General features: G+C 39.3%; 1 protein-coding gene across 1 annotated transcript; it reads left to right on the top strand.

Moving 5' to 3' along the window:
- Positions 1-9,568: 9,568 nt before the first annotated feature.
- LOC143543702 (transcription initiation factor IIF subunit beta-like) lies at positions 9,569-11,079 on the top strand. The gene is made up of 6 exons (XM_077035962.1): positions 9,569-9,804; positions 9,896-10,004; positions 10,099-10,229; positions 10,315-10,389; positions 10,474-10,623; positions 10,700-11,079. Exons 1-6 carry the CDS (start codon positions 9,625-9,627, stop codon positions 10,817-10,819), a joined length of 765 nt encoding a protein of 254 aa, XP_076892077.1. The 5' UTR covers positions 9,569-9,624; the 3' UTR covers positions 10,820-11,079.
- The last annotated feature ends 14,303 nt before the right edge of the window (positions 11,080-25,382 follow it).

Genomic DNA, 25,382 nt, shown 5'->3' with positions numbered 1-25,382 from the left:
GATGCAACTTTGCCTCACGAGTCTGTGAATCATGTAATAGACTCGGCCACGCCACGACCGATTGCTGGAAAAAGAAGATGACCTGCTACAAGTGTAAGGAGATGGGACATCTTAGTTTTGAGTGCCCTAAGAATAAACCCGCGACGGGAGGTGCGGGTTGTAGCGGTCCAAAGAATGAGCCCAAGAAGGGCAATGCAAGAGTCTTCGTCCTTGATACGAAGAAAGCGGCCGACACACCGGAAACTATCACCGGTACGTTTCTTGTTAATAACGCTTATGCTAGAGTCTTGTTTGATTCAGGTGCCAACTTAAGTTTTATAGATTATAAGTTTTGTAGTCTATTAAACGAACCTTTAATCAAACTAAATAAAACTCTAAGCGTCGAGATCGCTAACGGCGAAACTATTAAAATTACCGAAGCTTTAGAAAACGGAAAAATCCTATTAGCCGGTTACGTTTTGCCTATTCATTTATTACCTGTGACTCTTTCTGGTTTTGATGTTGTATTGGGTATGGATTGGTTATCCGACGACCATGCTCCTATCCTTTGCAATAGCAAGACCATTGAACTTCGAGCCCCTGATAAACGAACTATTCGAATTGAAGGGGATAAAGACGCTGGCCGAGTTAGCCTAATCTCCATGATAAGGGCTAACAAATGTTTAAATCAAGGATGCTTAGAATTCATGGCCTACGTCACTGAAGAATCAAAACCCAAAGAAATCAAAAACGTTCCTATTGTTTCCGACTATGCCGACGTCTTTCCCAATGAACTTCCTGGCATTCCTCCCGATCGTGAAGTAGAGTTTAGGATCGATCTTATTCCTGGTACTGCTCCGATCGCTAAAGCTCCATATCGCCTCGCGCCAACCGAAATGAAGGAACTGAAGAAACAATTGGACGAACTTCTCGAGAAAGGCTTTATAAGACCGAGTTCATCACCATGGGGAGCGCCGATACTATTCGTCAATAAGAAAAATGGGTCAATGCGTATGTATATCGACTACCGAGCCCTCAACAAAGTGACAATCAAGAACCGTTATCCACTTCCCAGAATCGATGACCTGTTCAATCAACTTCAAGGTGCTAGCTTCTTCTCTAAAATTGATCTTCGTCCCGGCTATCACCAACTTAAAGTTCAAACCGAAGACATTCCGAAAACCGCTTTCCGAACAAGGTATGGCCATTATGAGTTCACTGTTATGCCATTCGGACTTACTAATGCGCCAGCCGCGTTCATGGATATGATGAATCGAATTTGTAAGCCATACTTGGATAAGTTTGTTATCGTCTTCATCGAATACATACTTATTTATTCAAAGTCCAAGGCTGATCATGAAATTCACCTTCGAACCTTACTTGAAATCCTTAGGACCGAGAAGCTGTACGCCAAGTTCTCAAAATGCGAATTCTGGTTACACGAAGTACAATCTTGGTCACGTCATCAATGTCAATGGTATTCAAGTGGACCCCACTAAGATTGAAGCTATCTCAAGTGGGAGATCCCAAAGTCGCCAACCGAGATTCGAAGTTTCTTGGGATTGGCTAGCTACTATCGAAGGTTCATTGAAAACTTCTCTCGAATCGTTGTTCCCTTAACCTCATTAACTCGAAAGAACATAAAATACGAATGGGGAGCAAAGCAACAAGTGGCGTTCGATATACTAAAACAAAAGCTTACCCAAACTCCGATACTGGCCTTGCCAGAAGGTACCGAAGACTTCGTTGTCTTTAGTGATGCGTCTAATTCCGGCTTGGGATGCGTACTAATGCAACGCAAGAAAGTTATCGCTTACGCCTCACGTCAACTTAAGGTGCACGAAAAGAATTATACAACTCACGATCTAGAGTTAGGCGCCATAATCTTTGCACTAAAGATATGGAGGCACTATCTCTATGTAGTAAAATTTATCGTGTTCACCGATCACAAGAGTCTAAAGCACATTTTTGATCAAAAAGAACTTAATATGCGCCAACGACGCTGGATGGAAACTCTGAACGACTACGACTGCGAGATCGTTTATCACGAAGGTAAGGCCAACGTTGTGGCCGACGCCTTAAGTCGTAAAGAGCACGAAAAGCCAAAAAGAGTCCGAGCGTTAAGGTTAGAACTTCAAATTGATCTTATTGACCAAATCAAATCCGCTCAAATACAAGCGATCAATGAAAACAAGATCTCCGATGAAAAACGTAACGGCACCATTGACTCGTTAGTCAAAGGTGACGATGGTATCCTTAGAATGGGAAACCGGATTTGGGTACCAATCATTGGGGACTTGCGTGAAAAGATTATGAACGAAGCCCATAAAACCAAGTACATGATGCACCCCGGTAGTGACAAAATGTATCAAAACCTCAAGTCGAACTACTGGTGGAATGGGATGAAAAAGGACATCGCTTAGCACGTTGCGAAATGTCTAACTTGTTTGAAAGTCAGGGCTGAACATCAAAGGCCTTCGGGACTGCTTCAGCTACCCGAACTTCCAGTATGGAAGTGGGAGTTAATAAACATGGACTTTATAACCAAACTCCCAAAGACGACTCGACAACATAACGCTATATGGGTGATTGTGGACCGTTTAACAAAGTCCGCACACTTCATACCTATTAATGAGTCTTATTCAATGGATAGATTAGCGCGTATGTATGTGAACAATATTGTTGCTTTGCATGGAGTACCGCTATCTATAATTTTTGAACGAGACAGCCGTTTCACGTCTCACTTTTGGAAAAGCTTCCAACAAGCACTCGGTACAAAGCTTAACCTTAGCACCGCCTATCATCCACAAACCGATGAGCAAAGCGAAAGGACAATCCAAACGTTGGCAGATATGCTCCGCGCTTGTGTGATAGACTTAGGAGGAAGTTGGGATGACCGCTTACCTCTAATGGAATTTTCATATAACAATAGTTATCACTTGAGCATTCAAGCCGCACCATTCGAGGGGTTATATGGTCGAAAATGTAGAACGCCCGTGTGCTGGTCTGAAACTGGAGACAATCAATTGTCTGGACCCGAAATAGTCCAAGAAACCACCGACAAAGTTATTCAAATCCGCGAACGACTAAAGACGGCACGTGATCGCCAAAAGAGTTACGCCGATGTCCGTCGTAAGCCGTTAGAGTTTAGTATCGGTGACAAAGTTCTTTTAAAAGTCTCGCCATGGAAAGGCGAAGTCCGCTTCGGCAAGAAAGGCAAGTTAAGTCCTCGATTCGTTGGACCCTTCGAGGTACTCGAACGAATTGGTACTGTCGCATACCGTTTGCGACTACCCAAGGAAATGCAAGGGATACACGACGTATTCCATGTTTCGAATATACGAAAATGTCTAGTCGATGAATCTCTTTCGATGCCCTTAAAAGACGTAGAAATTAACGAAAACTTAAAATTTGTAGAACGTCCCATCCAAATTGAAGATTCAAAATTAAAGAAACTTAAAAGACGAACTTTGAAAATCGTGAAAGTAAGATGGGATTCCCGAAGAGGACCCGAGTATACATGGGAACTCGAGTCCGAGATGAGAAAAAAATACCCCCACTTGTTCTCGTAAGCAATCTCGAGGACGAGATTTATTTCAAGGTGGGGAGGATGTAACATCACGTAAATTTCAGGCTAAAAATGTCAAATGTTCAAAGTCAAGGTACCAATTCTGCCAATTTCCAAACTCCAGGGGCATAAATGAAAATTTTGTTTTCTTGACCCATCGCGCTACGCGACAGGTCAAGAGAGACACCCATCGCGTACCGCGATGGGGTGTCTGACAGATATTGACACGTGTGCCACGTGGCACACGGTGGCAACGTCTGCCGCCACGTGTTACCACGTGGCAACACGTTCGCCACGTGTCGACACGTGGCAGGTCTACTATGTGACTCAGCAGGCCTATATCGCGGTACGCGATAGGCCTGCCAAGTGACCCATCGCGTACCGCGATGGGGTCCAAAATTTGGTTATAAATAGAGGGCTACGGGTTCAGTTGTTCCTACACCAAATCTCATACATTCACTCTCTCTCTAGCTTGTAAAACGTGCCCTCGATCCATCTCGAAATCTGTACCAGATTCCTCGAAAAATGTGCCGAAACCTCGATATCCGTGCCACTCCCCGACAACATCCCGAACAAGAGGGAGGTGCTGCCCCGACATCCCGACAGGTTACCTCGAAGTGCGTGCCGTGAATAGTTGGCGTCTCGATAAGCGTGCCAAGTGAGGAGAAAGAGTTTTGCAATGAAGGAGTGTTGATTGAGTGGTGTCGAAGTGCTGCCCAAGTATCTTGGGTATTACTAAGCCAGGAAAGGTAGGCATAATGCCCGACCAAAATAATAATAAAATAATATGAAGGCTTAATACCCCGAGTCGATATTATTCTCGTTAAAGAAAGAAAGACATAACAAAGAAAATAAAGAAAAGAAAGATAAAGTATATATATGAATATATATAAGTATATAAGATTATTCTTTGTTATAAAATATATTATTTAAGTATAATGAGTATACTTAAATAATAAAGAAAAGAATACGTTTCTTAAAGAAGAAGAAACGTCGGGTTTTATAAATAAACTAAAGGTTTATAAAGATTACTTTTGTAACACCCCATCCTGGAGCAGGCTGACGTGTCACTATTACAGATATCATAGACCAAACAAAATCCATTTAAATGAAATGAAAAGAATCCCATGGCAACCAAAAGAGTTAAAAACAACTGAAAGAAATTCTAAGGCAAATTTATTAAATGCTTAAATAAAAGAAAATTAAATCAAGTCCTTATTCTTGAGCTTCATTTTACTCTCATCACTGATTTCCCCGATTTCCCGAATTACCTGTTAACAAATAAGACAGACACAAACAAGAAAATACGGCTGAGCCAAAAATTGCCCAGTAACGGAGAGAACAATAGTACAGGTAAAGGCATACATAAGACAAAACACATACTGAAATAAAACTGAAACTATTGCGGATATAAAACCACGTTTTAGACCGAACTATAATTAGATGCGAAACATAATCCGATACACGATCGGGACGTAATCTGAATATACTCAAATTTAACCAAATGCATATACACATATCAAAACGGACCAGAAATATAGCGAAACAAAATATAATTACTAAAATACACGACGATGATGTTAAAATAAATAGGTCGTGTAATACGGAAGCACCCAGAGCCTAAACAGAGGGGTACACAGCTAGCTAGTCCATGCACCAAGGAGACGGTGTGGGTGGCGTGCACACATTGTTCCATCTCAAACAGAAGTCAGGAGTCAGGAGTCGAAGCTAAGATCGATCTATACGCCTCTAAGTGGCCAAGGTACTACATGAGTACTGTCAGAGACGCCGTGAACTTTGATTACGCACTGTCACGATAAGTGCCATGTCGTTGACGCCCCAACGACAAGTCAGAATTTGCTCGGGTAACAGAGTACAAAAGATTACACCATATAAGTAAACATATTCAAACCGGAACATGCAATAAAGAGTACAAAATAAATAATCTATTGCATGCTACAAAAATATATTATATAATATAACTGAACTCAAAATATAACTGACGCGTAACGAAAATCCGTACTACAAAGTAACGGAATAGATTCAATACTATTAGTAAACGAGAACAGAAACCGTACTACGAAGTAACGGAATATAATTAATACTATTAGAGAAAGAAACTAGAAACCGTAATATGAAGTAACAGAATATAATTTATACTATGAGTGACAGAAACCAGAATTCGTACTATGAAGTAACAGAATATAATTTATACTATGAGTGACAGAAACCAGAATCCGTACCTTAAACAAAGCAAAAAGAAAAGATAAGGTTGTGTTCAACTAGATTGAGAATCTACATTATAATATAGTTCACATAAGATTTATTGAACTCAAAATATATTGCGTGATTAACCGATCGGTCTTCCGGCGACAAAGGCTTTTTATAAATAAAAATAATAATAATGATTCGACACTTGATTTCATAAAAGTCATGTAATTGTTACTAATATTAATATATAACGTTAAATGGATGGCAAGAGTTTTGAATTTAACACTAATAGAATAATACTATTAGTTAAACTAAAATAATGTATGAAACTAATTTACGCAGTAGAGTTCATGTTATATATTACTTATAATATGTGTATAGATATAAGTGTATGAGCAAAATTGTTGCTTTATTCCTTTTAGTTATATGATGGTTTCATAAAACAATTTCCAATGGTCTTATATAATTGTGTGGTGCAAAACAAGTTAGTACAAAACTCACGTGCATATTCAACAATGTCAGATTAATTTGCTTTTTAGTCAACTTCCTTTTCTTTCTTTATTTATTTACTTTATTTCTGATGAATGATTCTTATCTTTAAACGCAAACATGTATCTATTAACGCATAGAGATTTAAAGCCTTAAATGGCCGGAACCATCAATCGTCACAGCCGCAACGTATCGGGATGAATAAAACAAAGGAATGTCTGGAATTATTACCCGCACTATGAGATGATATGATCAGGAAGTGAGGCGTCAGATACGATAATCCGGAGACGCTTACGACTGCATCGGTCCAACAAACCAACAAAGTTTCTGATCAATTAGAACATCAAAGAAGCAACTAATCTTAAATGCTGGTCATGAATCAAACTGACCTGAGAACCAAATAGATGTTTGGTTGTTAGCGGCCCAGTAGTGTCCGATTTGTAGTGGCGGAGGCAGTCTACGGCGGCAGCGTAGGATGAGGCTTATTTAATGGTGGCGGGGCGATGCGGTGGTAACGAAGAACAAAGGTCGTGTGAGAATAGGAGCTAGTAGGTTTTATGAGATGTGATTGAGAGAGTTTGAAGATGTTTATAAAGAAACGAACATATCATCTCGATCTATCTGCAAGTTTGAATTTGAAGAAGGTAAGTAGATGATGATTGAATTTAGAATAATACACATGTGCTTAAATCTTGAGTTTGAACTTTGAACTCTTCAAGGTTCTATTTATTATTATTATTATTATTATTATTATTATATAATACTAAAGTTCGGGTTATTATAACTTTTCAGCTAAAGGTTTTAAAGTAAAAGAGATAATGAACTAAAGGTTTATCGAGATAAATAAGACTAAAGGTCTTAAGCCGAATCGTGAATCCGACTAACAAAAGTTATACTCGTACTATAGGTGCGAGATAGCAAGAAGAGAACTCACGGACGGTGTTGGAAACTGATCCCTATCAAAAGTGTGGGGATGGAAAACTGACGTTTTTATATTAAAAAATGTTTAAAAAATACTAAAAATAAATTTAATAAAAAAAAGTTTAAAAAAATAATCAAAAAAAATGTCCCGAATTTTTATTGAAATTTTTTGCAAATAATGGAAAATGATAGAAAAATTTGAGATTGGTTTTTAAAACTACTATTATATATGAGATTAAATAAAAGATAACGCACTAAGCTTGGGATGTGTCGGTAGGCCCAACTAGCTTTGATAGTTCTCTTTGGCAGATTTTATATATCTAATAATTTGAAAAACGGTGAAACCGAATTTCGATGCTTAGGGAGGATTACCATAATCTAAAAACTTTGAGATGGTAAGACTTAGATGCACTCAAATCAGCACACAACTACATGTCCATCTTTTTACGAGCTTAGAAAATAGTTATATAATTTAGGGTGATATAAAAAAAAGAAAAAAGAAAAAAAAAAGAGAAAAGAAAAAAGGAAAAAAAAATGAAGAAGAAAAGTATGTTATGAAAGTTATGAGTATTCCAAAAATTGGTCCGAAAAGCAAATGACCATGAGAAAGTTATGTAATGAAAAATGCCAAAGAATCATTCTCAAAAATAGAAAAAGAGGCCAAAATTGCACATACTAGACGAAACTTAGAGTTTACGTGTTACCAAGGGGATAATGACTCCGAGGATACACTATTGGGGCTCGAAGGTTTTTAGTCAATAAATATTTTTTTACTGAATATATAGGACAAAGTCCAATAATATTTAGGGTATGCTCGTACGGCCTCCACATGACCATTCATCCATCAAATTTCACCGAGTGCATCTACTTAGTACCATCAACGAGTCATTGGCTTATGGTGATTTGTCAAACCAGTATGCTTTGACTCTAGTTTTTCTAGCTCTCTTTGTCTGAGATGGGTAGGTGTAGCCGTGGTTTTTGAAATTAAAACGCTTAATGCAATTGGGGCTTGATAGGCTGGTGGCTGGGTTTAAGTGGACAACAATATCGGCAATCGCGGTTTTTGCGTTTATCTGTGCTTAAAAAAATAACCTATATGTTTTAAATATTAGTTTCGAATTTTGATTCCATTGCAAAATACTTTTTCAGGGATGAAAAATGTTCAAGTGTGAGAATATTTGATATGGTCTAAAATATACATATTATTATATAACTATTTCATACACTTTTAAGTTTTTTTTATGGTTGTTAATGAATTTTACTCCTAACTAGCTCAAATTTAGATTTTATTATATTTTATGCTTATAATTTTAATAATCACTAAACAAAAGTTATTTGAGCTAGTTGATTAATTAACACGTGAAATTTTAGTAATACTAATTACGAACATTTCTTTGTTTTGTTATTAGGAGTTTGCGTTAAAGACCCATACAAGAATAAAAGCCCATGTGATAACCTACAATTATGAAATAAAAGAAGACGTGATGGCAAGTTTTGAAGGAACCCCTAAAAAAATCGAGTAGCCAAGTAGTTAGGGGACGCAGCAGGTCTTGGAGTCTTGGAGAGGAAAATTAATATAGGAGCTGTTGGTTTATTGGCTGGAGCATAAAAGAAAAATAATAAGAAAACAAGCAGCCATCCACACACCTCAAAATAACTCACGGACAAGAAAAGAATTGAAAAGAAACAAACACGCTAGTAGGTGAATTATATTTATCTTTTTACGATGAACCGTGTCACTTTTTTTTCATTCGTAAAAAAAATATATATATAATTCCCAATTTTGCTTAAACATCCACATGAGCTTAATAGAGTGAAAATCTCGCATAACAATGAAAATGAAAGTTTTCATTGATTAAATTGTCAACATGAATTATAAATGAACTGATGGTAGAGTACTAAGGAAAATACTTAGGTGCTTCATGTGACCAAAGTTCGATTGTTGTCCCCCCCCCCCTCCTCAACATTTATTTTCGGTAGCACCGGGTGATGATGGAAGACTAAACGAGTAAGTGATGTTCACTAGTTAGATCCTTGAACTGAACGAGTTTTACCTTACCGTACTACGTGCCTTCGAGCAAGTGTTCACGAGCGTCGACCTGATGTGAGGGTTTTCCCCAGATCAAAAGACGAGTTTATCCCAATGTGATAAATTTAGCCAGTAATCCATTTGACGGATTCGTTGACTGTTAAAAAATATCGGTTAATTAGTTACATAGGTTTGGATTAATTATAACATTTATCAAAAAAGAAAAGGAAAAAAAAAAGCTTAAGTCGGTGAAAAATCAAATTTGGTCATATAAAATTCGTGTTTTACATAAACAATGAGTAAAACCCCAAATATTCACACAAATCGTAAGTCGCCGGAATCGGTGATACATAACATACGCCAGGTTTAATTCTACAGACAAACCAACCAACCAACCAACCACATTCTCAGAAGACTTCACAACTCAATGGAAGACGATCAGAAGGATATGGAGACATCAAAAGCCGATAGATCAGTATGGCTTATGAAGTGCCCAATGATCATAGCCAAGTCATGGAACTCTATCCCATCTAATTCCCAACAAACCCTAGCCAAAGTAGTCGTTTCATTCGATCCTCTGCAACCCGAAGAAGCCAATTCTCTTCAGGTTTCCACTTCTCAAACCCTAATTTTATTAATACTTAAATTAATTACGTATCTGATAACGCTGTCTTGTTAATTGGGCGTTTTGTTAATAGTTCACTATGGAAATGGCTGGCAGTCAGAATGCGAATATCCCCAAAAGCTATGCCTTAAATATGGGCAGAGATTTTGTACCCATGGCTATTTTCTCTGAGTCAAACCAAGGTAAGAGGATCAACGGGCTACGGGTTATGGATGATGACACCTTTCGTTAATCGGTTCTTTGTGTTTTGATGGTGTTTATGTTTTTGTGTGATAGGGAAAGTTGCTAGTGAAGGGAAGGTTGAGAATAAGTTTGATATGCAGCCGAATAATAAGAACATGGAGGAGTATCGTTTAATGTGTCGTGAACGAACGAATAAGTCGATGATCAAGAATCGACAAGTACAGGTACTTGGTTTCGTATTAGTTTAGCTTTTTAGGTGGTTGGTTATAAGTTTATGCTAAATGTTGTTGTACCTGTTTGGTTATATAGGTGATTGATAATGATAGAGGGATGCATATGAGGCCTTTGCCTGGAATGGTTGGTTTAGTTGGTTCGAATTCTAAGGTATGCGCGTCCTTAATGTTTTGTAGATTTGTAAAGCTATCATCTTTTTTAATTGTGTTTATAAGTATGTGTTTATGTGTGTAGGAAAAGAGAAAGGCTGTTCCGGTTAAGGTACCTGAGGTAAAACGAACGAGAAGAGACCGTGGGGAGTTGGAGGATATCATGTTTAAGCTTTTTGAGAGGCAGCCGAACTGGACTTTAAGGCAGTTGCTTTTAGAAACCGATCAACCAGCAGTGAGTGTTCTTGATTTAACTTTGTGGTTATTTGTTATAAATTTATGATACCGAGTTGTTTTGTTGTCTGTTACAGCAATTTTTGAAGGAGATTTTGAGTGAGCTTTGCGTGTATAATAAAAGGGGAACAAATCAAGGGACGTATGAGTTGAAGCCGGAGTATAAGAAGTCGGCGGAGGAGACGGGTGCTGAATAGATAAGTTATTGTGCACGCAGGGATTGTAAAATGATATGAATGATGAGTGATTACTTTCTGACTTCCAAGACTTTGGTTTCTTGCATTTGGCTTGACAGGATCAGTAAATTTTTTTACTTGCATAACTCAATGGACATGTTTAAGATGGAATTTTGATGTGGATTTGAGAGTTTAGTAAAACACAAGGTGTAGTGCTAAGTTTGTAACTATTAAGGGTTAATCTGTGCTTAAAACATAGAAATTTTGTGACAATTATAAAGGGTTCGCATGTGATAACATCGTAATAGTGTGTCTAGCTCGCAACAAGGTTGCATCTAACTTTTCAGATTTTGAATCGTTGTAACATGTTTTGATACAAATGTATACAACGATGTGTTGACACATCTCACTTCCTAGGCTTAACTTGTAGAAATGCACATGTTATAACTGCGCTTCTAATTACACATCAGAGTACATTGTCTCAACTTTTTAATTTGTTGCAATTAATTTTGCTGTGCATGTATATATATAACAATGACTAACTAATTATAGCTACGCGTCAAACTTTATCGGTTTGATGCATTCTTTCACATACGGTTCTCAATACTTATAGCTTAATTTTTAGCTTTAGCGACTAAAAATGAGCCAATAATGCTAAACATGTCTTTAATGATGGTAAATCTAGTAACTTGTGGGTTACTGGTGAAATATGTGATGCTTTTGGTGACGGCGTTTTGTGGTGGTTACTTGCCACCATTCAGTGTTACCCAATTGTCATCCATGTTTAAAAGCCATAATCTGGAACTCCATTGCTTTGCTAAGAGGGATAAAATGATAATTTTATGTTGTTTTACTTGCTTTTTAACAACCGTTAAATGATAAAGATCAAACGTATGACGTATTTTAATATTGCATTGATTTCACATGTACTATGTGTGCAATAACTTTTCATAACGGATTGATTTCCGTTAAAATCGATTTAATTAATTTGTTTATTGGAAAAGACGGTTCGGTTAAATGACAACTAATATGTTACTGGTAAAGACGGTTATTGGAATATGTGTTATTTATAATTATAATAAAAAAGAAAACAAAACTTTTTCGACGTATACTATCATTTATATAAAATGTAAATTTTGGTTTTAGTTTTAGTTTTTGATTGGTTGACTCGATTATTTATGGAACGTATAACCATAACCGAACTATAAAGCTTGATTATTAAAAAAGTTAAAAAGCAAGTAGTCAATCGGTTCAATTATATTTATCACAAATCAAAACCTTTAATTTGGGTTTGGAGGAAATGGGTATGTAAAATAGAGAAAGTATCATATCATGGATTAATTTTTAGGTTTGAGTTGTGAATTGCTATCAACCCCATGCTTAAAGCATTTGCTTACCAATAAGTTTTCTATGAATTGGTTTTTAGCATAACAATGTACCATCATGTTTTGACGGTACAGGCGGATATTGTGGCAAACTGTCATAGGCGGTTTATACAAACCGACATATTCAAATTGCATCACTTGAAGTCTCGATTTTGAAGTTAACAATTTCCCCAAAACCAAAACTTTGATTTTTAAATTATATAACTTTATGTTGAAAAATAATGATTTAAGTAATTCATACGGTTATTTAGGAATTCAATTTCATAATTATGCAGTCAATTTCAGTTTTAAACTTGACACAAGCCGCTTTCAATTTGTGTTAGTTGATATATAAGCTTGTTAGCATCTTGATTGCGAAGATATTAAACAAAATTCGTCTGAATGGAATGAGGCATGTAAAAGACAATTAGATTTCAAGTCTAAATCTTGATTGTATTATTAATTGTTATGATTACTTGATTACTAATAACCCGTATTTATAATCATTCCTTGTTAGACAAGTATATAAGAGAAGCTAACTCAAAAACCCTAGGTTTGTAAGTACGACAATCAGGTCCCCATACTTACGAAAGGTTAGACTAACATCATGAGTCTGAAGAACTCGGACACATGGTGATTGATCTCACATCTAGGTTTAAAGCGATGGTTGAAGAACAACGTGCCTTGATCACCGATGGTTGTAATGTTTACGAGAATTGTGAGGGTGATGACAACACTGTCATTTAGCATCGCTCAAAAAGTGGTGGCACTGATGACGGTAGGAAGTACTGACTTCTTGTCATCCAACAAGTTAACAAAGACTTAATAAAAAACTTAACCAAATCGGGGGGTTTTACAAGCTGTCGGTTTTTTTCCCTTTCCCCCCTTTTTTCAATTCTCTACTCTAATATCTTTGTTGTAATCTTTTTTTCTATTACTCTGATCGTATATAGTGTAGTTGTATCTTTTCATTCCCTAAGTCATTTTTTTAGCTACACACACATTGCCTTAGGTTAAAAAAAAGACTTTCTAGTCAATGGTGACCTTCCATGGATTCACATATATAAGCCGCGACTAAAGTTGCAAAAATAAGAGCTTGAATACTACTTGTAAATAATCCAAGGAACATGACGGAGATATGAACCACTGAAAGTACTAAAGAAGCAAGAACAACAATTACTAATTCATCGGCTAATATATGGTGTCATCCTCGAGCGTCAAACTAATGATGGATGGTTGAAATCTTGTCCAAGATATGGACACACATGGCTATGAAGAGACACACCAGTAAGTCCGAATTACCATCGTTATTTAAAAAAACATATTAAATGCTTTTAACAGCCTAATATAAAATGAATCCATCATAGAAAATGTATGAACATGGAACATCAAAAATGAATTTTGAGTTCCCAATAACACGCTAGTGATATAAGACGCTAGCACGATATCAAAGCCCTATCCGATTTGAATATCGCAATCGCAACATCAGTATTCTAGAATCTACTATAATATAACGTAAGACAAGTCACGTTTTGTTTTTGCAATTTAAACAAATGAAAGAATTACAGATACACACGCATTATACACTTCTAGGGTCATTTCCGTAATTACACCAGCCTTCATCTAGAAACTGAGTGGCATTTACGTAATTATGACCATAAAGTCATTGACCCTATATATAGGCCGTTGGGGTTAGGTAGTGCAAAATCATTCTAGTCGTGTATTTTGAAAGAGTATTTGTAAGCTATAAGGCTGAGGGGTGTGGGGGGCTCTAACGGGGGCGCGAGTGGGGGCTCCAGCCAATAATATTGTGACGTGTGGCAGAGAGAGAAACTGGATAAGATGGGTGATGGAGCCCCCGCTGGAGCCCTGGCCCTGGTGTGGAGGGGCTCCAGCAGGGGCTCCAGCGGATTTTTTTTTTTATTTTTTTATAAATATATTCAAAAAACGTATTATTAAAAAACTCATAAATTATTAAAAAAAAAACACATTAATATCTAAAAATAAAAAAAAAATTAAAGTACTAAAAAAACATTATTCTTATTCTTCGGCTTGGTCTTCTTCGATCAACCTCTTTCGGATACGTTCCTTTTGCTTTTCCATCAGCATTTGATCGACCGGATTTAGGTTACTGAAGTCTCTTGTAAGGAAGTCCAAATCTCTCATTCGACTTTTTTCCTTTTTGTCATTAGAGACCACCTCCATGGTTTTGTTGAATTTATTGAGACATTCAACAAGATCGACGATGTTTACGGCTCCCCCCTCAGCCGGTTTTTTCCCCTTGGCGTCCCGTCCCAATGGCCGCCTCCTCGGCGGTGAAGACGTTTCCTCCCCCGCAAGGTTTAGGTCGAATCCAACGCGGCAATCCGACCCGGCAGTAGTGCTATACGCTCCAGACGAACTAGTTTTAGACCGTTTCGGCCCTACTTCCGCATCATGGTCCGGCGCCACCAGCTCAACCCACTTGGAACACCTTTTCAACCTCTCCCACACCTTTACATCGTCCCACGTCTTCACCGTCTCATACCTCCGCAAACACTCCTGCTTCCACTCTTCGACAGTGAAATTGTAAACCGCCAAATCATCACTGCCACTTGGTCTCATACGACCGGCGTTCCTGTTGAAAAGATTAGTAAACAAGCCGACAAATTTTCTGATTTCGGACCACCGACCCGAAATCATATCGGCGTTTCGCTCTATACTCCCAACGAGCATATAGAACGTCTTCCTAACCTTTGTCCAAAAAACCTTGCTTTTTTGGTAGTCGGCTGCAAAATGAATAATTAAATTAGATTTCCAGTTAACTTTTTTATTTAACTTTTTTATTAAAAATCATTTTTAAAAACGTTAAAACAATTACCGCAACGCCGATCCTCAGAAATGACTATCCAAGCCCGACACAAGGCTTCCTTCTCATCCGATGACCACGGAGTGGTTTTCCGTTTCGTCCTCGGAGTCGAAGCCGGTCCCGACCCGTCCGTTGCAACTTGTTTTTTCCGGTGGGCGCGTCTTCTTTGTCCCGTAGCTTCACCGTGTGATTCTTGTGTCTCCGGAACAACAAAGTTAGGAGACGGTTGTATGTTGGATGGTTGAAAGCCGGATGTTTCTTGCGACCCCGAAAAAAACATCGATTGGTCTGGTGACGACCATAAATCGTCGTAACTATAACCTGAATCTAGGTTTGGGTACCAATTTCCAGCCATGTTTTTAAAAAAAGGTTTGGAAGATGGGTTGATTTTAGATTTTTTTTGAAGTTGTGGTAATTGTTTTATGTGATTTTGGGTGTGGTATGTGATTTAGGGTGTGGTAATTGGTTTAGGTTTATATATAGGATAAACAGATTTTATGTGAATAAAAATAAACAAGTCCAACGCCTCATTTCTCATCCCAACGGCTCTTTCACGCATTCCCACGTCCGTTTACGCCTCAGCCTTCCCGCGACCGGCCTTGCGCCCGCCTTGGTTCCCGTGCTCGCGCCCCTCTCGCGCCCCTCTCGCGCCTCGGTGGTGTGGTGCTCGCGCCTGGGGGCGCGAGCGGAGGGGCTCTCGCGCCCCCGCTGAAGCCCCACACCCCTCAGCCTAAGATATATAATCGAAGGGAATATTATGGCAGAAGAAGGAGTTGTGATTGGGTGCCACAACGTTGATCAGTGGAAGGAACAGCTTGATAAGCACAAGGCTTCTCAGAAACTGGTATATTATTAACCCTAAATCCCCCCTTTTTTATTCAATTTTTAATAATTTCTTATATATGTTTACACGTTACGCACTCGATTATGTTGAATTCGATGTTGTTAATGTTGTCGATGAAGATTATAAGCTTGATTTTCGTTTTAGGGTTCATTGATTAGATTATACCGATCGGTAATCGATTCATTCGATCATTTTTCGTTTGATATTGATTCCTGGTTTTGTATTAACATCTTTAATCGCGACATATCTTTGCTGAATTTAGGGTTTAGCATAGTGGTGTACACGAGCGGCTGAGTTTGATCTGGGATCATTTCGAGCTCTATTTTAAAGCTCAAGCTCGGTTCATGAGTAGTTTTTCAAGCTTGAGCTTGGCTCGTTAAATTATTATTAATTAAACTAGTTTGATCCTCCCGTGTTACGGGAGTTTATTTAAACTTTTGTTTTTAATCGTTTTGCTAATTTATGATGATTATTTTATTTTTTAATGTAGTTTTGTTTTAATCTAATACATATATATTAGTTTGTTATTATATTTTTTAACGTTTGGGTTTATCAGTTGAGATGTTTAGGTTTTTTAGATTTTTAACGAACAAACATAAACGAACACGAGCATGTTGATTTTTTTAAATGTACAAACATGAACACAAATATATGTCTAATCAAAAAAGAGGCGTTGATTTAGTTGACGATGATTGGTAGTATTGGAAGTTAACCGACGATGGAGATGATAGACCAGTAACGAAGAACATGTAAAGCAAATAAATTAAATTAGGGTTTGATAATGAAAGAGTTTATCAATAAAGGAGATCTTATAACACATTTGAGGGCTATTAGAGTTTGGTAAGACACATAACCCGTGAATGTTATTCTTTGATAATTAAGGGTTATTTCACAAATAAATGAGATGTTATAACCCGTTTAAGGGTTATCCGGGTTTGGTGAGACCCGTAACCCGTGAAAATTATTGTTTGTTTATGAAATAGTTTTACAATTAGATGAGATGTTATAACCCATTTAAAGACTATCCGGGTTTGGTGAAACCCATACCCGCGAATTCGGGTCAATTGCATGAGAAGCCTCCATTTATAAATCAAGCAATCTGGAGGCTCTAGAGAATGGGGGGAACAACCTGAGAGCGACACCTAAGATTTTATGGTAGGCAATTATATAGATAGTTAGATTATATATTTATAAATTTATAATTGTTTTTGCATATATTTCTAAATTCTAGTTATACTTTTATATAAAACATAATATATATATTATTTAGTTGTTTTTATCATATGTAGTTGTTTTTATAATACTTTTACATATAATAATAATGATTAAATAAATATATATCGAACATTTTGAAATTTAATTATTATATAAATAATATGCTTGTTTAGGCTCACGAGCCGGCTAGTTTAGGTTCACGAGCCGGATCGAGAAGTGAAGCTCGGGCTCGTTTACGCCCCTAGTTTTGGGTTGCCTATCTTTATCAGGAGTTGTATACTTGTATTGGTTATGAATTTCCTGTAAATAGACGGATCTTTGATTGCATTCCGTTTTTATGAACTTGTCGACAGGCGGTTGTGGATTTCACTGTAACACCCCGACCAAAGGCGGATTATACATCGGGGTGCCACATATTGTTTCATTACTCGTGACACTATTGGGTGTCAATATTTAATAAATACATTCATTCGCGCGCCGCGCAGGGTAAACACAAGATAACATAAATCATCATAAATCAATATATTATAAATCATAATATTCGAACAACAATAACTTGTCTTGATACATTTTAATCTAGGTCCAAAATAAAGAAAACTTCCTATGTGTCCACAAGCTCCAAAACAGCTACTGCAAACCTGAACATGTGTTAAAATAAACGTCAAACACTTGCGTGTTGGTGAGAAATCAAGTTTAATACAATACATAGGTAACAATAAATCTGCGCGCAACATGTGTATGTCTGGTTTTCAACAAGGGTGTAATCTGATCGGGACCAACTCTAAGATTCATAAGACTGCCATTGCTCACAATTGAGCTCACAAACAAAACAAACTGTGCATGTGTAAACAAAAGAGAAAATCATAAACGATAGTTCTCCCGTGTTCATCTAATGGTACCATGAAAACTGCGGAATAGACCGACAAGACGGTTAATGATCCACACATACAAATAAACAGCCAAGTCTACGTCCTCAACACATGGGATACTGCGCGACTAAAGTTCATAAACAAGTTTAAGACTCTAAGTTTGTATGAACACATGAACATCCCAAAACATTAAAAGCAAAAAGGGATTAGGTACGAGATTACTCACTTGATAAACGATGCGGTGTAAGATAAAGCAAGAACCAACTTTAAACAAGCACAAGTTAACCTATAAATAAGATTATTGTTTTAATGATTTGTTTTAAGTCTTGATTATAAGTTAGCATAATTAATAAGTAAGTTATTATATATAATATATTACCGGAAAACAGGGCAGAACAGGGAGGAAGACGGAGGCAGAGAGGGAGGCGGCAGAGAGAGCAAGGAGGAGGACAGGAGAGATTAAGTGTTTTGTGTGTGTAGTGTTATGAAAATATTATTATTATTTATAGAGAAACCCTAGGGAACACAATCCCTAGAAAAAGGGGAAAAGATCTCAAAAAGTAAAAGATTCCAAAAGCAAAAGATATCAAAAGATATGGCAGCTGCAGAGGCAAGATAAAGCTGTCAGGGAACAGTAAAAAGCATGGGCGAATCAGAAAAAGGTACTGGTCAAGCATGGAAAAAGCAGATCTCAAAAGATTATGTCAGTCACTTTATCTGTCAACCAATGGGGTTGGTGCGCATGCTGCGCCGAAAGTAACTTTTCAGACATAAAGCAGATTAGGTCAACAGCTCAAAAGATAAGACAACACAAAAGCAAACGGCTAGATTTAAACAAAAGAAAACTCGAAGGATTCAGCGCGAGAAGGCTAAGGCGCGAAGGCAGACACAGAAGGTCAAGAGAGCGCGAGCGCGAAGGCAGACAGAACTAACCTTAACGCGTCGCGGAAAGAACTACATTTCTAAGCGCGCCGCGGGAAGAATCACATTTCTTAGCGCGCCGCGGGAGGAACTAAAATTCCTAGCGCGCCGCGGGAAGAACTATAATTCTTCGCGCGTCGAGGGATGAACTACGATTCTTAGCGTGCTGCGAGAAGAACTACAAATCCTTAGCGCGTCGCGGGAAGAACTACCGTCCTTCGCGCGCTGCGAGAAGAATTACAATTCTTAGCGCACTGCGAGAAGAGTTCATCTCGCGTATCGCTGAAACAGGTGGTCTTCACGCAGGATTCCTTGTAAGGAGTCTGGCGTGAGGAGCTGCGCAGACAACCTTAGGCGGGAAGGAACAAAGGACAAGCAAAGAGTTAGAAGAAAAAGAGGGAAACAAGGCGTAAGGGCGGGACGGCGACAAGAGGGAAAAGAAGGCGGAAAGAGAGAAGAGAGACGGGACGGCGGGAAGGAAAAGAGAGAGAGGCGGGAAGGAAAAGTATATTATTATTATTAAAAGTAAAATATAAGTATAAATAAATATTAAATCATACAAGAAAGAGATCGGGTCAGAGAAACGGGTACCTGGGTCGGGTCGGATCGGGGCAGATGTCACAGTCTCCCCTACTTTAAGAAATTTCGTCCCGAAATTTATCTCGAAGTAGGTTGCGCAGAGAACAGGTGCGGGTACTTGATCTTCATTTGATCTTCCCTTTCCCATGTAAACTCGGCTCCGCGCTTGGACTCCCAGCGAACTTTCACGATAGGGATACGACTGCGCTTGGTTTGCTTAACCTCGCGATCCATAATCTCAACAGGCTTCTCAACGAAATGCATAGATTCATCAACTTGAATGTAACATCCTAAAATTTATAATGTTGAATAAAGAAAGTTATGTTTAGTGATTTCACGTTTTAGTTATTTAATGTCGAGTAAGGAACGGGTCATGTGCTTAGATTACGTAAGATGGGTTAAATGAGAATGGGCTTTGGGTCCGTGGGCTTGAGAGATATAAATACCCATCCCAAGCCCAAGATATCATTTTATTTCCATCTTTCTCTTTTACACACTCAAAAACACACACATAACCGACCGAGATCCGAAGTCGAGACCCGAGATTTTGCTGGTAGATCTGAGTTGGAAAGGTAAGAACTAATCCCGCAAAGCTAATATTACTGAAAATGGTTAGGATTTGACGGGTTAATCGGACCCGAAACACAACTGCCCAAATCGGACCCCTAAAACGTCGATTTTAGGCCGATTTGATGGTTGGGATTTGTAGGCGCCGATCATACGATTCCGTGGGTACCAAAATCGAGTTATTTGGCTAAGAAACGAAGGAGTTATGGGCAAACAGATCTGCAGCGCGACAACTTCGCCTTCATCTGGGCAACTTCGCCTTCAAGCGATGAACTTCGCCTGCAAGCTAAGTTCGCCTGATGAACTTCGCCTGCAAGCCAAGTTCGTCTGATGATAAGTTCGCCTGAAGCCAAGTTCGCCTGATGGCAACTTCGCTGAAATGATAACTTCGCCTAAAAGCCAGGTTCGCCTGAGGGTTAACTTCGCCTAAAAGCCAAGTTCGCCTGAGGTTTAACTTCGCCTAAAAGCCAAGTTCGCCTGAGGTTTAACTTCGCCTAAAAGCCAAGTTCGCCTAAGGTTTAACTTCGCCTAAAAGCCAAGTTCGCCTGAGGTTTAACTTCGCCTAAAAGCCAAGTTCGCCTAAGGTTTAACTTCGCCTGAAGCCAAGTTCGCCTAAGGTTTAACTTCGCCTGAAGCCAAGTTCGTCTAAGGTTTAACTTCGCCTAAAGTGAAGTTCGCTTAGAAAATAAATTAAAAACCTAATGGAAAATGTGTTAAGGCAGTTATCGAAAATAAAATTTTTCCAAGCTGACCTGGCAGCTTAACCCCAGCCAGGGGCTCTGCCCCTTGGACCCCGCTAGGGGCTGCCGCCCCTAGAACCCCGCTGCCAGGGGCGCTGCCCCCGGACCCCCGTTCGTTGTGGGTCATATATAGATAGAAATACAAAACGAGTAGTAGTAGTTAATTGATATGTGTAAATATTATACAGTTAGCCGAGCCCAGTTAAAGAAAGGAATTACGATCAACGGCGAACGTAACAGGATCCAGGTGAGTTTCTAGCCCCATTCCTTGTTATGTTTTCGGGGCTGTGTGCATACTTGATGTGTTGTTAATACATTTATCCTAAGTGATAAGTGTATGCCATATGTGATATATGTGATATGTATGAATGATTGCTTGATGGTACGTGAACGATCTTCGGATATTGCACGTACTGTCAGGTTGTAACGTTATAAATATGGTAAGTATGATATGTATGAACGATTGCTTGATGGTACGTGAACGATCTTCGGATATTGCACGTACTGTCAGGTTGTAACGTTATAAATATGGCAAGTATGATATGTATGTTTATGTGTATGAACGTAATAAAGTTAATAAAGGAAGGAAATGACGGTTGTATGGTTGTATGGTTACGAAAAGGGTACCGAGCCCTAATAATACTCGAGGTATTATGTATGGTTGTATGGTAACGAAGAGGGAATCGAACCCTACTAATATCCGAAAACAAGGGACCAGACCCTAATAATATCTGTGATGTTAGGGACCAGACCCTAATAATATCTGTGATGTTAGGGACCAGACCCTAATAATATCTGTGATGTTAGGGACCAGACCCTTATAATATCTGTGATGTTAGGGACCAGACCCTTATAATATCTGTGATGTTAGGGACCAGACCCTTATAATATCTGTGATGTTAGGGACCAGACCCTTATAATATCTGTGAGGTTATAGGGCGAAAGGCTCTTTAAAACGTATGATTATGAATGTAAAGAAAGTATGTAAGTAAGAATGAAGGTATGAGTACTTATGTGTGTATAAAAGAAAGTTATGAGGTTAAGTACGTATGTATGTAAGAAGGTGTTGTATAGTATTGTATGATTAACTAGAACTCACTCAGCGTAGCTGACTTTTAGTATGCACGCAGGTGAGTAGGATGAGACAGCTGGCTTGAGTGGAGGACACATGGCAGAAGATTAAAGCCTGGCATCTGAAGATCTGATATGTTTTATAAGTTATGTTTTGATTTTGAAAGACAAGAGGAATGTTTTAAGACATGATTATGAATTGATATGTAATGTTTTATGAAAGTTTTATATTCCGCGTAAAGTTTTAATTAACTCTGATATTTAGAACTGTGTTTATGAGTAAATCCAACACGAAAGTAGGGTTACCGGTAACGGGGCCTTACATTGAACTTCATCAAGTGGAATGTAAAGGTTCTCGTCAGCTAAACACTTCTTGAGATTGGATACATGGAACGTTGGATGCACATTACTGAGCGCGGGCGGCAGGTCAAGTCTGTAGGCAACTTTTCCCACAAGCGCGAGAATCTTAAATGGACCAACATAACGAGGAGCAAGCTTACCCTTCTTCCCAAAGCGGACAACACCCTTCCAGGGCGACACTTTGAGGAGAACAAGATCACCAACTTGAAATTCGAGAGGCTTTCGCCTACGATCTGCGTAACTCTTCTGTCGGCTTCTGGCAGTCAGCAGATGATCACGGATCTTGGCGATTTTATCGGTTGTCTCTTGAACAAGTTCGGGTCCTGTGATTTGAGCTTCACCCACTTCGCTCCAACAAATCGGGGAGCGGCACTTACGACCGTAAAGTGCTTCAAATGGGGCCATACCGATACTGGAATGATAGCTGTTATTATAAGAGAACTCAATCAAAGGCAGGTGTGAATCCCAATTACCTCCAAAATCAAGAACACAAGATCGGAGCATATCCTCAAGAGTTTGAATAGTTCGCTCAGACTGTCCGTCGGTCTGAGGATGATATGCCGTACTCATGTCCAAGCGAGTTCCTAGTGCAGATTGGAGAGATTTCCAAAAGCGAGATATAAAACGGCCATCGCGATCGGATATGATGCTCAAAGGAGTACCATGGCGGCAGACAATTTCCTTGACATAAAGCTGCGCGAGTTGCTCAACACGGTAGTTTTCACGAATGGGCAGGAAGTGAGCAGACTTAGTCAAACGATCCACTATTACCCAAATGCTATCATGTTTACTTGCTGTCAAAGGTAACTTGGTAATAAAGTCCATTGCTACACATTCCCATTTCCACGTAGGAATTTCTGGTTGTTCGAGCAAACCAGATGGGCGTTGGTGTTCAGCTTTTACCTTAGAACAAGTCAGGCATTTAGCTACGAACACAGCAATATCCTTCTTCATACCGGGCCACCAATAAGTAATGCGCAAATCCTTGTACATCTTATCAGTGCCAGGATGAATAGAATACCGAGATTTGTGCGCTTCACTCAGGATATCAGCGCGAAGATTCTCATCAAAGGGAATCCAGATGCGATTAAGATAACAGAGAATTCCACTCAGATTAGGGACAAAGAGTGCTTCCGCGCCACACGCTAACTCGGCGCGAAGGTTACCATTACTGATGGATGCGCGCTGCGCGTCACGAATACGCGATTCAAGGTTGCTTTGAATCGGCGCGAAGTGAAGCTGGGTGCGCGGCAAGATACAGTTAAGTTGGCAGGGTTTTCGGCTGAGCGCGTCGGCTACCACATTAGCCTTACCAGGATGATACCGGATCTCACAATCGTAATCGCTGATGAGTTCGTTCCATCGGCGTTGCCTCATGTTAAGTTCCTTCTGATCAAAGATATGCTGAAGGCTTTTATGGTCAGTGTAGAGGATACACTTAGTACCATAAAGGTAGTGTCTCCAGATCTTCAAGGCAAAAACAACTGCACCAAGTTCGAGATCGTGAGTTGTATAATTCTTTTCATGAACCTTAAGTTGCCTTGATGCGTAAGCGATAACCTTGCCTCGTTGCATAAGAACACAACCGAGACCTTGGTTGGAGGCATCGCAGTACACGACAAAATCGTCATTACCCTCAGGTAGCGCAAGAACAGGAGCTTCACACAACAATCGCTTGAGCGATAGGAAGGCTTCTTCTTGCTTCGAGCCCCAAATATACGGTTTACCTTTGTGCGTTAGAGCTGTTAAAGGCAAAGCGATCTTTGAGAAGTTCGAAATGAAGCGCCGGTAATAACCAGCTAAGCCCAGAAAGGAACGGATCTCAGAAGGAGAGGATGGCGTAATCCAGTTCTTGATTGCTTCAATTTTGGATGGGTCGACATGAATACCCATCTTGTTCACAACATGGCCAAGAAACTGTACTTCATCAGACCAGAATTCACACTTGGAAAGCTTAGCATAGAGTTGCTCAACTCTAAGCTTTTGCAATACCAATCGGAGATGTTGCTCGTGCTCGGCCTTGGTCTTAGAATACACCAGAACATCATCGATAAACACAATCACGAATTTATCCAAGAAAGGCCTACACACCCGATTCATTAGATCCATGAAAACGGCGGGTGCGTTGGTTAAACCGAAGGACATGACCAAAAATTCAAAATGGCCATAACGAGTTCGAAAAGCAGTCTTCGGAACATCTTCATCGCGGATGCGCAACTGGTGATAGCCAGAGCGGAGATCAATCTTCGAGAAACAAGAGGCACCTTGGAGTTGATCAAAGAGGTCGTCAATACGCGGTAAGGGATACCGGTTTTTAATGGTGAGTTTGTTCAACTCGCGGTAATCAATACACATGCGAAACGATCCATCTTTCTTTTTAACGAACAACACCGGAGCACCCCAGGGCGAAGAGCTAGGGCGAATGAATCCTTTAGCAGTCAACTCTTGAAGTTGGCTTGCCAATTCTTGCATCTCAGCGGGTGCAAGACGATAAGGAGATTTAGCTACGGGGGAAGCACCAGGGACAAGATCAATACGGAACTCGACTTCACGAGCGGGAGGGATACCAAGAAGATCATCAGGAAAAACTTCAGGGAAATCACGCACAACAGGGATATCGCGAAGCTTCTTCTCTTCAGCAGGTTTGACCACATGGGCTAAGAATGCAACACACTTCTTCCGCATGAGCCTTCGGGCTTTGGCGCAAGACATAAGTTTAAGACCGCGGGAGGGTTTTTCGCCGTAGATGTGAAGATCACCATTTTCTCGAGGAATGCGAATCAACTTCTTGGCGCAAATAACTTCGGCGCGATTATGCGTAAGCCAGTCCATACCAATGATAACATCAAAGCTTCCAAGAGGCATAGGGATGAGGTCGATCAGAAAATCGTTTTCGTTAAGGTTAAGCGTACAATCTTTAATCACCGAGTTAATTAAAACAGTTTCACCGTTAGCCAATTCAATTGAAAAATTTTCTTTTAAATCACTGCGCGGTCGCGCAAGCTTCTGCTCGAAGGCGCGAGAGATAAAACTTCGATCGGCGCCAGTATCAAAAAGTACAGAAGCATAAAATCCGTTAAGCAAAAATGTACCATTAACTACGTCATTATTCGCTTGCGCTTGGTGCGCGGTTATATTAAAAGCTCGTCCACGCGTCACTTGGTTCGAAATCTGGTTCACCGGATTCGCTTGTGTGATTTGCACTT

The sequence above is a fragment of the Bidens hawaiensis genome, unplaced genomic scaffold (genome assembly GCF_021521415.1).
Source record: "Bidens hawaiensis isolate Kalapana, Puna unplaced genomic scaffold, B.hawaiensis_p1.1 tig00013251_1, whole genome shotgun sequence".
Taxonomy (NCBI): domain Eukaryota; kingdom Viridiplantae; phylum Streptophyta; class Magnoliopsida; order Asterales; family Asteraceae; genus Bidens; species Bidens hawaiensis.
Note: the sequence above shows the minus strand (reverse complement) of the source record. Positions and strands in the feature narration are given on the sequence as shown.

Bases quoted from the DNA above. Each gene is read 5' to 3' on its own strand.
- LOC143543702 (XM_077035962.1), top strand. From the start codon at position 9,625: ATGGAAGACGATCAGAAGGATATGGAGACATCAAAAGCCGATAGATCA. The intron at 10,230-10,314 runs GTACTTGGTTTC...TTGGTTATATAG, and splicing joins TCAAGAATCGACAAGTACAG to GTGATTGATAATGATAGAGG. The intron at 10,390-10,473 runs GTATGCGCGTCC...TTATGTGTGTAG, and splicing joins TAGTTGGTTCGAATTCTAAG to GAAAAGAGAAAGGCTGTTCC.